At 42.8% G+C, this 14,493-nt stretch overlaps 1 protein-coding gene across 1 annotated transcript in view; it reads right to left on the reverse strand.

Moving 5' to 3' along the window:
- ALS2CL (ALS2 C-terminal like) overlaps positions 1-14,493 on the reverse strand; it is a 145,475-nt gene that overhangs the window by 37,149 nt on the left and 93,833 nt on the right. The window contains exons 17-23 of the mRNA XM_082259229.1: positions 14,208-14,381; positions 12,992-13,088; positions 10,924-11,081; positions 10,744-10,815; positions 10,460-10,636; positions 6,274-6,316; positions 2,800-2,901 (exon numbers count right to left, since the gene is read on the reverse strand). Coding sequence (XP_082115355.1) covers positions 2,800-2,901; positions 6,274-6,316; positions 10,460-10,636; positions 10,744-10,815; positions 10,924-11,081; positions 12,992-13,088; positions 14,208-14,381 — 823 coding nt within the window. The remainder of the gene's footprint in view (positions 1-2,799; positions 2,902-6,273; positions 6,317-10,459; positions 10,637-10,743; positions 10,816-10,923; positions 11,082-12,991; positions 13,089-14,207; positions 14,382-14,493) is intronic.

Raw genomic sequence — 14,493 nt, forward strand, 5'->3', positions numbered from 1 at the left:
GCAGAGGTGATCAAATACCAACAAAAGAAAGCTCTATTTGTGGGGAAAAAAAGGACATCAATTTTATTTGGATACAGCGTCGCACGACCGCGCAATTGTCCATTAAAATAACGCAGTGCCGAATCGCAAAAAATGGCCTGGTCATTAAGGGGGAAAATCTTCCGGTCCAGAAGTGGTTAAACGCCTTTACAAGTATAGAGTTACAGAGGAGGTCTTGCGCTAGAATTATTGCTTGCAAGCACAGAGGGATGGGGGGGGGGGCGCTTTACATTTTTTTTTGTTCCTATTTATTTTACTTTTTATTTTTACATTTTACACTGTCCATGCATTTATTTATTTTTTTTAACATCCCTTGTAATAGAAATAAGGATGACCGGTCCAAATCTCTTATTTACCTTAAAAGCAAAAGATAAAAAAATAAATAATTTTTGTTCTTGTGGTTAAAAAAAAAAAAAAAAAAAAATTAATTGACTTCCAGCCTGGAGCAGGAAGTGACATCATGATGTCGCTCCAGTCCTCCAAAGCCATAGAGGTGATCAAAGAGTATCTACTTTTTGATTGCCTATTGGAGCAGCTGACTGCACCGTTGGATCGTTTTTGTCAGGCGAACCAGCGGAAATAGTAAGCCCAAGAAAGGGGCGGCGAGAGGGCTGGGAAAATTTGGAAAAATTGGGCTAACTTTACTGTTTCGTTTTATTCAAATTCAGTGAAGTGTATGTTTTTTCCCAAAAAATGATTGCATGCGAGCACAAAGGGATGGGGGCGCTTTACTTTTTTTTTTTTCTGTTCTTATTTTACTTATTTTTTGCATTTTACACTGTCCATTTATTTATTTATATCACATTTATTCCTATTACATGTAAACATCCCTTGTAATATAAATATCCCTTGTAATATAAATAAGGATGACATGTCCAAATCTCTTCTTTACCTTTAAAAGCAAAAGATAAAAAAAAAAAAATAAAAGCAAAAGATAAAAAAAAATAATAATTTTTGATCTTTTGCTTAAAAATAAATAAATAAATAAATATAATTACTTTCAGCCTGGAGCAGGAAGTGACGTCATGACATCGCTCTGGTCCTCCAAGACCATAGAGGAGATCAAAGTGTATCTACTCTTTGATTGCCTATCGGAGCAGCCGACTGCCAGGTCTGATTTTTTTGTCGGGGAACCAGTGGAAATAGTAGGCCCAAGAAACGGGCGGCGAGAGGGCTGGGAAAATTGGAAAAAAATTGGGCTAACTTTACTGTTTAGTTTTATTCAAATTCAGTGAAGTGTATTTTTTCCGAAAAAAATTACATTTGAAAGTCCGCTGCGCAAATACCATGTGGCATAAAATCTCGCAACGACCAGAAAAAAAAGGGGTAAATATTGTGGGTTTTTTTTCTAAATTCATTAATGTGTATTTTTTCCCCAAACAAATTGCGTTTGCTAAACCGCTGCGCAAATACCATGACATAAAAATTTTTAACAATTGCCATTTTATTCCCTAGGGTCTCTGCTATATATAAAAAAAAAAATGTATACTAATTAGAGGATATAAGTAATTTTAAAGTTTGAAAGTCCGCTACGCAAATAACGGTGACATAAAAATTTTCACAGGCAACACTTTAAATGCAGGTTATACAGGTTACCAGTGTAGAGTTACAAAGGAGGTCTTGCACTAGAATTATTGCATGCGAGCTCAGAGGGATGGGGGGCGCTTTACAGTTTTTTTTTTTGTTCTTATTGATTTTCCTTCTTTTTTTTTTTGCATTTTACACTTTTTTTTCATTTATTTATTTATTTTTATTACATTTATTCCTATTACATGTAAACATCCCTTGTAATAGAAATGATGACAAATGCAAATCTCTTCTTTACCTTTAAAAAAATAAATATATATATTGTGGCAAACACAGCCACTGTATATTGTCCTTCGTATATGCATTATGTTTATTGCATGTGGTTTGTGTGGAGAGAGTGAGAACTCTTTCACTTGGGACTATCATATGTCTGAGCAGTGTCCCTCAGGAGATGGGTGGGGGTTTGTTATTGTTAAATACCTGCCTTCTATTGTCCTATTGTTTCTGTCTGGCAGAGTAAGGTATTATGGGATGTTCAGCTTTGTGTGTCTCGAAGAGGGAGGGGTTTTGGCTGAGTGTAGATCCCTGTGTTTTTCAATAAACATGGCAGTCTAGTTTTGACCTCCAAGCCATGTGTCGTCTGGTTATTGGAGGGTTGGGAATATTATACGCTACCAGGATTATTGTATGCTGTGCCTGACTACCAGTGGAGATATCGTGGATCATACTGCTACTCCGCTACAAATATAATTTATTTATATATATATATATATATATATATATATATATATATATATATATATATAATAATTTTTGATCTTTTGCCTAAAAAAAAATTGATTTCCAGCCTGGAGCAGGAAGTGACGTCATGACGTTGCTCCGGTCCTCCAAGGCCATAGAGGTGATCAAAGAGTATCTACTCTTTGATTGCCTTTTGCCAGGCGAACCAGCGGAAATAGTAAGCCCAAGAAACGGGCGATGAGAGGGCTGGGATGTCCCCTCCCGCCTCTTTGGAAACCATTCCGGTGGCTCAGAACAGTTTCGTGTGAAAGCCAGCCGCAAAAAAACGGTACCGGGTTTATAGATGATATCTTCAGCCATGATCCCGGTAAACCACTTGCAAACCGCAAGTATTACCGTCAGCAAGTGTTTTTGTTTTTAACCAATCACTGGTCCAGACCCGGCCAATGCTTCCCCCCCCCTTCCCCATGCAGGCTCTGTGCCGACTCTCACCTTTCTCCTCGGGTTGGGTATTGGCATTGGACTCGGGCCACTGATAACGTTCCGGCTCCTCCGCACACCCCTGGCTTCAGCTAGTGATGAGGGCGTCAAAAGCTTTTTTTTTTTTTTTTTCCGGTTGTTTTAAAATAAATGTTTATTGGAAGAATAATGTAAGGGATGCTCACATGCAGAAAATGAACCGAAATCACGCCAAGCGGACGCATGCTGGACCAATAATGTTAAGTGGAAGCTAAAGCGGAACTCCAGTTTTGTTAAAAACTAAACCATGCCCAATACTCCCCCATCTAGATGCAGGTTGTTCTGCATATATTTGGCCTTCCCTGGCCCCTCCCCCTCCCCCTTGTTTCATTACATTATAGACTCTCTATGCAATGCAGGCAGATCATGGCTGGTGGGAGGAGCCGGCAGGGTGCTGTACATAGCTTCCTCAATGCATCACAGCACCCCTCTCAGGAGCCCTCAGTCCTGATACAAGAAGTGGGCTGGTTCTTAGGAGGACTTATGCAAATATCAAAATGCCTTGATGGGTGGGTCTGGAGGAATGGGCGTTCATCTAGTGCCCAGTGCAAAGTTGCCAAACTGCACCCCCCCCCCACTTTCCTTAGGGTTAGGGTGCCCTCATTCATGCGATAAAACATGGCGCCCAGGGCAGCTTTCCCTCCTGCCCACCCCTTGTCCCGGCCCTGGTTCTTAGGCAGGCTGTATTTTAATGCAGACCACCCATGAGCAAGGCTGAGCCTCTATGATTGAAAGAACTGAAATCCAAAAAATGAAAGGGGAGGGCCAGGGACTGTCAGGCTGAGGAGGAAAGTGCTAAGATGATGCTGGATGACCTCCATGCCCAAAACACTGGTATTTCAGGACATCATGTCTGTGTTCATGCTCTGCTTTACACAAATAGCTGTGTATAGCATTATAAAATATAGCATGCAGAGTCGTTACAGGAATACGCCCATGTGCAGAGATTTATAAAAAATGTATTTTCCTGTAATAATTCCCAGTGCAACATTCACATCATTTACATCTATATTCACCCCAATGGGGCTTATCACTAGTGAGCTATTACTGGCTGCAATCAGCCTGCAATAGATTACTATAGCAGCCCCCTGACCCCTCTGCATTACCTACTCCCGACCCCTGAATTCTGTGCATTACCTACTCCCGACCCCGGAACTCTCTGCATTACCTACTCCCGACCCCGGAACTCTCTGCATTACCTACTCCCGACCCCGGAACTCTCTGCATTACCTACTCCCGACCCCGGAACTCTCTGCATTACCTACTCCCGACCCCGGAACTCTCTGCATTACCTACACCCGACCCCGGAACTCTCTGCATTACCTACACCCGACCCCGGAACTCTCTGCATTACCTACTCTCGACCCCGGAACTCTCTGCATTACCTACTCTCGACCCCGGAACTCTCTGCATTACCTACTCCTGACCCCTCTGAACTCTCTGCATTACCTACTCCTGGCCCCTCTGAACTCTCTGCATTACCTACTCCCGACCCCGGAACTCTCTGCATTACCTACTCCCGACCCCGGAACTCTCTGCATTACCTACTCCCGACCCCGGAACTCTCTGCATTACCTACTCCCGACCCCGGAACTCTCTGCATTACCTACTCCCGACCCCGGAACTCTCTGCATTACCTACTCCCGACCCCGGAACTCTCTGAATTACCTACTCCCGACCCCTCTGAACTCTCTGCATTACCTACTCCTGACCCCTCTGAACTCTCTGCATTACCTACTCCTGGCCCCTCTGAACTCTCTGCATTACCTACTCCCGTCCCCTGAACTCACTGCATTACCTAATCCCGACCCTGAACTTTCTGCATTACCTACTCCTGACCCATTTGAACTCTCTGCATTACCTACTCCTGACCCCTGAACTCTCTGCATTACCTACTTCTGACCCCTGAACTAACTGCATTACCTACTCCTGACCCCTGAACTAACTGCATTACCTACTCCCGACCCCGGAACTCTCTGCATTACCTACTCCCGACCCCGGAACTCTCTGCATTACCTACTCCCGACCCCGGAACTCTCTGCATTACCTACTCCCGACCCCGGAACTCTCTGAATTACCTACTCCCGACCCCTCTGAACTCTCTGCATTACCTACTCCTGACCCCTCTGAACTCTCTGCATTACCTACTCCCGTCCCCTGAACTCACTGCATTACCTAATCCCGACCCTGAACTTTCTGCATTACCTACTCCTGACCCATTTGAACTCTCTGCATTACCTACTCCTGACCCCTGAACTCTCTGCATTACCTACTTCTGACCCCTGAACTAACTGCATTACCTACTCCTGACCCCTGAACTAACTGCATTACCTACTCCTGACCCCCTGAACTCTCTGCATTACCAACTCCCGACCCATGAACTCTCTGCATTACCTACTCCCGACCCATGAACTCTCTGCATTACCTACTCCTGACCCCCTGAACTCTCTGCATTACCAACTCCCGACCCATGAACTCTCTGCATTACATTACTTAATCCCATTCCCTGAACTCTCTGTGTTACTTACTCCTGACCGCTGCACTCTGTGTGTTACCTGCTCCTGACTCCTAAACCCTATGCTGTACTTTCTCCTGAACCCTGTGTTGTACTCACTCCTGACCCATACACTCTGTGCTGTACTCACTCCTGACCCCCGAACTCTGTGCTACTTTCTCCTGAACTCTGTTTGTTACTTACTCTTGACCCCTACACTTTGTTTGTTACCTGACCTCTGGATTCTAATTTACTTGCATGATAGCCTCGGGTATTTTTATCCATTCCCCCTCATGCCCTGCCCACTGTTACTGCACTCCTACTCATTACGCACATTACTTAACTGTAACTTTTTTGAAATCTATAATCTCTCTGCCACTTCCTTCTACTCCTTCCAAAGTCACAGCTTTCAATTCCATGAGCTAGAACAAGGCTTATCCAACACAACTGTCATTTTTAGTGATTGCAACCATTACAAGCTAAAATAACTAACATAGCAAATATTACATGTGTTATGGCTTAGTGAATTGTGCCTAAAAACAGTTATAAAACAGAAAACTCACAGCACACAAAATATATATGGGCGGGGGGGGGGGGGGGGTTGAGTAATTATTAGTACAAGAGCATCAGTTACCTATGTGACAGGTACCCTTTACTATATACATTATGGCATACAGGCAAGGCACTGGTTTCTATATGGAGCATACAGGGCAGCTAGGCACATGCTTTGGGCAGCAGATTTTACTGGGCAGCACAGATAAGGTTGTGATGTATTTGTAGGAAAGGAATGAAAAGGGAACATCTATAAATTAGGATGGCCAGTAAAACCTCAGAACTGAACAAGACATGCAGAGAACCTCTGGATGTTCTCTTTAGAAGTCACTAACAACCACATAACACCATATTATATGCTACGTATGCAGCATGCCAGTGGTTGCGTATCTCTCTTTTACCTGATTGGTTGTCAGCTTCACTTCTTTAAGAGGCCACAGCTGCCTAAAGAAGACAGACAAAAAGAACAAACAAAAAAAATTGTAAATGTAAAATTATAGTGATGGTGGGCAAGATAGACAGATCTATAGGTTTGTGGATCACTGACCATCACACATTGTTTGACATCTTATTTCATTACCATGGGCATTGATATGGAGTTGACCCCAAATTGCAGCCATAACATCCTCCACTCTTCTGGGAAGACATTGCACATGATTTTGAAGGGTGTCTGTGGGAATGTTGGCCATTTGTGAGGTCAGGTACTAATGTTGGATGAGAGGACCTGGCTCACAATTGTTGTTCATTCCGAAAGTGTTCTGTAGGGCTGAGTTCAGGGCACTGTGCAGGACACTCAAGTTTTTCCATGCCAAACTGGTCACACCATGTCTTTATGGAGCTGGCTTTGTACACAGGAGCACAGTCATGGGGGAACAGAAACAGGTCTTCTCCAAACTTATACTCCAAGGTTGAGCTGTAGGACACCCTGTTCTAAAACTATGGCCAGCAATATGGAGTTGCGCCTCATTCCAAAATGGTGGCCATATATACAGAGTTGTCCTCCCATTCAAAAACCACAGCCATCAATATCCTGGTTTCCCCCCATTCCAAAACCATAGCCATTAATAAGTGGTTCCTTCATTCCAAAACCACAGGTAATTTTTATTGAGTTGCCCTTAATTCCAAAACCAATAATACAGAGTGACCCCTCCTTTGGGGCTACAGCATCCTCCACTGTTCCACAAGATTTTGGAGGGTTTCTGTGAAAATTTGGGCCATTTGTGAGGTCAGGTACTAAGGTTGGATGAGAAGACCTGGCTCACAATTGGTGTTCATTCCAGGTGTTCAGTAGGGTTGATATCAGTGCTTTGTGCAGGACACTTGTGTTCCTCCATGCCAAACTGGTCACACCATGTCTTTATGGAGTTAGCTTTGTACACAGGGGCACAGTCATGCTGAAAGAGAAAAGTGCCTTCGCCAAACTGATACTACAAGGTTGAGCTGTTGGACATCCTATTTCAAAACAATGGCCATTAATATAGAGTTCCTCCCCATTCCAAAGCCAAGGCTATTAATACGAAGTTTCCCCCATTGCAAAACCATGGTCATTATTATGGCGGTGCCCCCCCATTCCAAAAGCATTACCATTAATATACAGTGGTCCCGTCTTTGGGTCTATAACATCCTCCACTCTTCTGGGAAGGCTTTACACACACTTGGGGGTGTCTGTGGGAATGTGTGCCTATTTGTGAGGTCAAGTACTGATCTTGGATGAGAAGACCTGGATCAAAATCCATTTCTTCCCTAAGGTGTTTAGTAGGGTTGAGGTCAGGGCTCCATGCAGGACACTCGAGATCCTTCATGACCTCAAACCTACTGAAGATCCTTGGGGTGAGAAGACCTCATCCCAAAGGCGTTTAGTAGGATTGAGGTCAGGTATTGATGTTGTATGAGAAGACATGACTTACAATCCATTTCATCGTTAAGGTGTTCAGTAGGGTTGAGGTCAGAGCTCTGTGCAGGACACTTGAGTTCCTCTACACCAAACTCGTCTAACCATGTCTTTATGTAGGTGGCTTTGTACACAGGGGCACAGTCATGGTGGAAAAGAAAAATGTCTTCGCCAAACTGTTATCACAAGTTTCAAAGCGTACCCTTCAATGGAAACATCTGAACTCAATCATTTGGAAGAGAGAAAGAAAAAGAGAAAGAGAGAAAGAAAAAGAGAAAGAGAGAAAGAAAAAGAAAGAGAAAGAAAAAGAGAAAGAGAGAAAGAAAAAGAAGAGAAAGAGAGAGAAAAAGAAGAGAAAGAGAGAAAAAGAAGAGAAAAAGAGAGAAAAAGAGAGAGAAAGAGAAAAAGAGAGAGAAAGAGAAAGAGAAAAAGAGAAAGAGAAAAAAAGAGAAAGAGAGAAAGAGAAAAAGAAAAAGAGAAAGAGAAAAAAAGAAAGAGAAAAAAAGAAAAAGAGAAAGAGAAAAAAAGAAAGAGAAAGAGAAAAAAAGAAAGAGAAAAAAAGAAAAAGAGAAAGAGAAAAAAAGAAAGAGAAAAAAAGAAAAAGAGAAAGAGAAAAAAAGAAAGAGAAAAAAAGAAAAAGAGAAAGAGAAAAAAAGAAAGAGAAAAAAAGAAAAAGAGAAAGAGAAAAAAAGAAAGAGAAAAAAAGAAAAAAAGAAAAAAAGAAAGAGAAAAAAAGAAAGAGAAAAAGAGAAAGAGAAAAAGAGAAAGAGAAAAAGAGAAAGAGAAAAAAAGAGAGAAAGAGAAACACCTTAAAAAAGTACTCCTACCCCCTGAAACTTTCCACATTTTATCATGTTACAACCAGAAAGGTAAATTTATTTTATTGGGATTTTATTTGATAGACCGACACAAAGTGGCACATAATTGTGAAGTGGGAGAAAAATGATAAATAGTTTTCAAAATTCTAAATACCTGAAAGTGCAACGTGCATTTGTATTCACCCCCCGGAGTCAATACTTTGTAGAACCGCCTTTCCCTGCAATTACAGCTGCAAGTCTTTTTGGCGTTGCATCTACCAGGTTTGCACTTCTAGAGAGTGAAATTGTTTCCCATTCTCCTTTGTAAAATACTTTAGCTCAAGCTCTGTCAGATTGGATGGAGAGCATCTGTAAACAGCAATTTTCAAGTCTTGCCACAGATTCTCAGTGGGATTTAGGTCTGGACTGTGGCTGGGCCATTCTAACACATGAATATGCTTTGATGTAAACCATTCCATTGTAGCTCTGGCTGTTTAGGGTCGTTGTCCTGCTGGAAGGTGAACCTCCGCCCCAGTCTCAAGTCTTTTGCAGACTCTAACAGGTTTTCTTCTAAGATTGTCCTGTATTTGGCACCATCCATCTTCCCATCAACTTTTACCAGCTTCCCTGTCCCTGCTGAAGAAAAGCTTCCCCACAACATGATTCTGCCACCACCATGTTTCACAGTGGGGATGGGGTGTTCAGGGTGATGTGCAGTGTTAGTTTCCCGCCACACATAGCGTTTTTCTTTGAGGCCAAAAAGTTCAATTTTGGTGTCATCTGACCAGAGCACCTTCTTCCACATGTTTGCTGTGTCCCCCACATGGCTTCTCACAAACTGCAAACTGAACTTTATATGGCTTTCTTTAAAAAATGACTTTCTTCTTGTCACTCTTCCATAAAGGCCAGATTTGTAGTTATCCTGTGGACAGATTCTCCCACCTGAGCTGTGGATCTCTGCAGCTCCTCCAGAGTTACCATGGATAATGAATAATGCTCTCCTTGCCCGGTCTGTCAGTTTAGGCGGACGGCCATGAATTGGTAGGTTAGCAATTGTGTCATACTCTTTCCATTTTCGGACGATGGATTGAACAGAGCTCCGTGAGATGTTCAAAGCTTAAAATATTTTTTTTTTTATAACCTAGCCCTGCTTTAAACTTCTCCACAACTTTATCCCTGACCTGTCTGGTGTGTTCCTTGGCCTTCATGATGCTGCTTGTTCACCAAGGTTCTCTCACAAACCTCTGAGGGCTTCACAGAACAGCTTTATTTATACGGAGATTAAATTACACACAGGTGGACTCTACTAATTAGGTGACCTCTGAAGGCAATTGGTTCCACTATATTTTAGTTAGGGGTATCAGTAAAGGGAGCTGAATACAAATGCACACCAAACATTTCATAGATTCGTAAAAATAATTGAAAACCATTTATCATTTTTCTTCCACTTCACAATTATGTGCCACTTTTATTACATAAAATCCCAATAAAATACATTTACATTTTTGATTGTAACAGGACAAGTAGAAGAATTCAAGGGGTATGAATACTTTTTCAAGGCACTGTAAATTATATGGCCAAGCTTGTAGATATTTCATTTCAAAATGATGGCCATTAACATGGAACCGACCTCCACTTGTGGGCTTTTACATCCTCCACACTTTTGTGAAGGCTTTCCCTAGGAATTCAGAGTGTCTCTATGGGAATTTGTGCCCATTTGGGAGGTCAGGTGCTAAGGTTGGATGAGAAGACCTGGCTCACAATTGGCATTCATTCCAGTAGGGTTGAGGTCAGGGCTCTGTCCTCCACACCAAACTGGTCAAACCAGGTCTTTATGGAGCAGGCTTTATGCACAGGGGCACAAGGGCCGAGAGATAGATAGAAGAGATGAATAGGTACCTTTGCACATCCAGGAACTCCAGCAGTTTGGTGTCGGTCAGGTGTCCTAGGCGGACTATACCCTGCCAGTAGAGGGCATCCTCCTGCTCATGGTAGAGCATATACAGCATGAAGAGGTCAGGGTGGAATCGGGGGAGGATGGCGGGGAGGATCACAGTATGCGGATTCAGCTCATCACTAGAAATAGGAAATTATACACAGTTGAGTTTTCCCTCTAAAAAGTCTCATTCATGATCAATAATTAATGAGGGTGAAGTCCTATAATAAGCTATATATGTTATTACCTCAGCTCTTCCTCCTCCTGCACTGCGGGAATTGTCCGACTTTCCTTCTCCGCTTTCATGGCCATTAACGCTCTGCAAATAATGAAATTCACACAACAGAATTTTAGTACTTTGGTCACTGGGTACAGCTCAGCTCTCTATGGCTCTATTGGTCCATCCTGGAGATGACAAAGACACTACCTGAAAAACTCCCAGATTTCTCTGGCGTAGTACTTGATTTCCTCCTGTGCCATGCTCAACAGATGGAGATTTGCCCCGGCTCCAGAGTATGTAGCCTGAAATGTCCCATGTAGCATCTTCAGGAGTTTCTTCAGAGGGTGCGGAGAGAAGTTGAAAGCCTGAAAGCAAACAGGGGATTACTGATGAAATTTTGGGGCTCACTTATCAAGCAAATTAGTAATACAAGTACATTTCTGTGAATTAATAAAGACCACATGACAGTTCCTTTTATGTATTTGCACCCCCTGCACCTGCAATCCTGGGCAGCCAACTGAGACTGACCCCACACACCTATGGAACTGGCCCACCCAAACCCCACCTAAAATTATGCGAGGGCTTCCCGTTTATGGCCCTCCAATCATTGTAATGAGCGCTCTAATGCTGCGGATGGCCATAACCTTGCCCCCAATCCAATCTAGTGCCTCTGGGGTCAGGATTGCCCTTTTTGGGCATGCCCTAGAGGACAATAGATGCTTCCAGATGGTAGACTGGCTTGATACTTTGTTCTCATCGAGATGAAATACTGGTAAAGCTGACCAGTAAATAAAGTCATGTCCCCTTCCTTATGTTCTCTACAAAGAAGACCTGGTAAAGCCGACCAGTATTTATGTCATTTCCCCTTCCTTACCTTCTCTACAAAGTAGACCTGGTAAAACTAACTAGTATTCCCCTTCCTTAACTTATTTACAAAGAAGACCTGGTGAAACTGACCAGTATTAACATCATGTCCCCTTCCTTACCTTCTCTACATAGAAGACTGGATTAAAGCTGACCAGTATTTACACCATGTTCCCTTCCTTACCTTCTATATACAAAGTAGACTGGGTAAAACTGACCAGTATTAAAATCTTGTCCCCTTCCTTACCTTCTATACAAAAAAGACCTAGTAAAGCTGACCAGTATTCATGTCATGTCCCCTTCCTTACCGTCTCTATAAAGTAGACCGGGTAAAGCAGACTAGTATTCACGTCATGTCCCCTTCCTTAACTTCTCTACATAGAAGACCTGGTACAGCTGACCAGTATTTACACCACATCTCCTTCTTTACCTTATATTTAAAGTAGACCGGTAAAGCTGATCAGTATTTACACCATGTCCCCTTCCTTACCTTCTATACAAAGTAGACTGGGTAAAACTGACCAGTATTAAAATCTTGTCCCCTTCCTTACCTTCTATACAAAGTAGACCTGGTAGAACTGACCAGTAGTCCCCTTTATTAACTTCTCTACAAAGAAGACTGGGTAAAGCTGACCAGTATTAAGGTCATGTCCCCTTCCTTACCTTCTTTTTAAAGCAGACCGGGTAAGGCAGACTAGTATTTACGTCATGTCCCCTTCCTTACCTTCTCTACATAGAAGACCTGGTACAGCCAACCAGTATTTACACCACCCCTTTACCCTTTATACACAACATTCCCTTTACCTTCTTTACAAAGTAGATGGGGGTAAAACTGACCAGAATTCCCCTATATTAACTTCAACAAAGAAGACTGGGTAAAGCTGACCAGTATTAAAGGTCATGTCCCCTTTCTTACCTTCTCTACAAAGACGACCAGGTGAAGCTGACCAGTATGGATGTCATGTCCCCTTCCTTACCCTCTTTATAAAGTAGACTAGGTAAAGCTGACCAGTATTTACGTCATATCCCCATCCTTACCTTCTCTACAAAGACGAGTGGGTAAAGCTGACCAGTATTCCCCTTCCTTACCTTCTCTACAAAGAAGCTCAGGTAAAGCTGACCAGTATTCCCCTTCCTTACCTTCTCTACAAAGAAGTTCGGGTAAAGTTGACCACTGACCGGTACTCCCCTTCCTTACCTTCTCTACAAAGAGGACCAGGTAAAGCTGACCAGTATTCCTCTTCCTTACCTTCTCTACAAAGAAGTTCAGAAAAGCTGACCAGTAGTCCCCTTCCTTACCTTCCCTACAAAGAAGTTCGGGTAAAGCTGACCAGTATTCCCCTTCCTTACCTTCTCTACAAGGAAGAGCAGGTAAAGCTGACCAGTATTAATGTCATGTCCCTTTCCTTACCTTCTCTAGATACACATGAAAGGCCTCTGGCTTCTGCTGGAGAGTCAAGTTCTTCAACATGTCCTCAATCTTCACCGAGTCATCCTCAGTTCCCCCCCTGGAAATGTCATCAGAAAACGTGTCATCGTTTTATCAGCCTATTCAAACCTTCCCATAAATCTAAGCTGCGGTCTTTTATATATTGCTTTGTACAGATCTGCACTGGAGGAAAGCCAAGTACTGAGTAATAGGAGGAGGGGGAGGGGGGGGGGGGGTCAAACTAAGATCTATCGGGACACAGATAGGGAAGAAAGGGTCACCATTTTCTGTAAAGTGTGCCAGTGCCATCCAAACTAGTACAATAATCAAAACACAGAAGATGTACCCCGCCACTAGGGCAACCAGCCGACCTTCCTGTCATATGTCCCGCCCACACCTTATCACTGTGTTTCTTTTACATTGTATCATTGATGGTTTGTAAACTGAGACTAGAACAGAATTTCTCAAACTTTTTACCTCCCCAGAAATAACTTTCAGATCTCAAGGAACTTTGGATGACAATTGCTATGCCTACAGGTCAGGAGGATGTGTTAGTGCAATGAGTTAGTTGGGATATAAGAATGAATAAAATAAAGAATTAGACGTACTTAAGTATTAGTGTTACACCCAGAGCTGTTCTATAGGACAACATTATTTTCTGTATAACAATGAAATTAAACAAAATAATAATAATAATAATAATAACGTCCAGAAAAGGTACATAGACAGTGAAATTGATCATTGATGGTCAAGGAATACTGTAAATGACCCATTACATTGGTGGTCAGTGGAAAGAACGCTCCTCACATTGGGGGTCAGTGGGAAGAACGCTCCTCACATTGGGGGTCAGTGGGAAGAACGCTCCTCACATTGGGGTTCAGTGGGAAGAACGCTCCTCACATTGGGGTTCAGTGGGAAGAACGCTCCTCACATTGGGGTTCAGTGGGAAGAACGCTCCTCACATTGGGGTTCAGTGGGAAGAACGCTCCTCACATTGGGGTTCAGTGGGAAGAACGCTCCTCACATTGGGGTTCAGTGGGAAGAATGCTCATTATACAGTATATGTAAACCCAGAACAGAGCATTGTACAATAGAGTAACATCTTGTGGGAAATGATCTCAGAAGCTCACAGAAATGCAGATCTCTGATTTTAAAGACATAGCTGAGAAAATATTAAACCATTCATAATCCAACTTACTGATTGCAGCACAGGTACTCCTGGGATCTCTGGATCTTCTTGTTGGACTTTGTGTGAAATCCCAGGAAAGGTTCCTCCATTTCTTGGTTACAGCCGGATTCCAGGAATCTCTGGAACTCCTCGAATATTCCTTGCCAGCGCTGCTCCACCGGAAACGACCCGATACCGAACTGACTGCCAAACAGAAGAGGAGGGAACATGGATCAGACTGCTAAGGAGCGAGAACAGTGCTGAAGTCAAACACAAGTGTCCCCACACACAGTGGCGGCCGACCGATAGGGGGCGC

The sequence above is a fragment of the Pelophylax lessonae genome (genome assembly GCF_965119305.1).
Source record: "Pelophylax lessonae genome assembly, chromosome: 5".
NCBI classification, from domain to species: domain Eukaryota; kingdom Metazoa; phylum Chordata; class Amphibia; order Anura; family Ranidae; genus Pelophylax; species Pelophylax lessonae.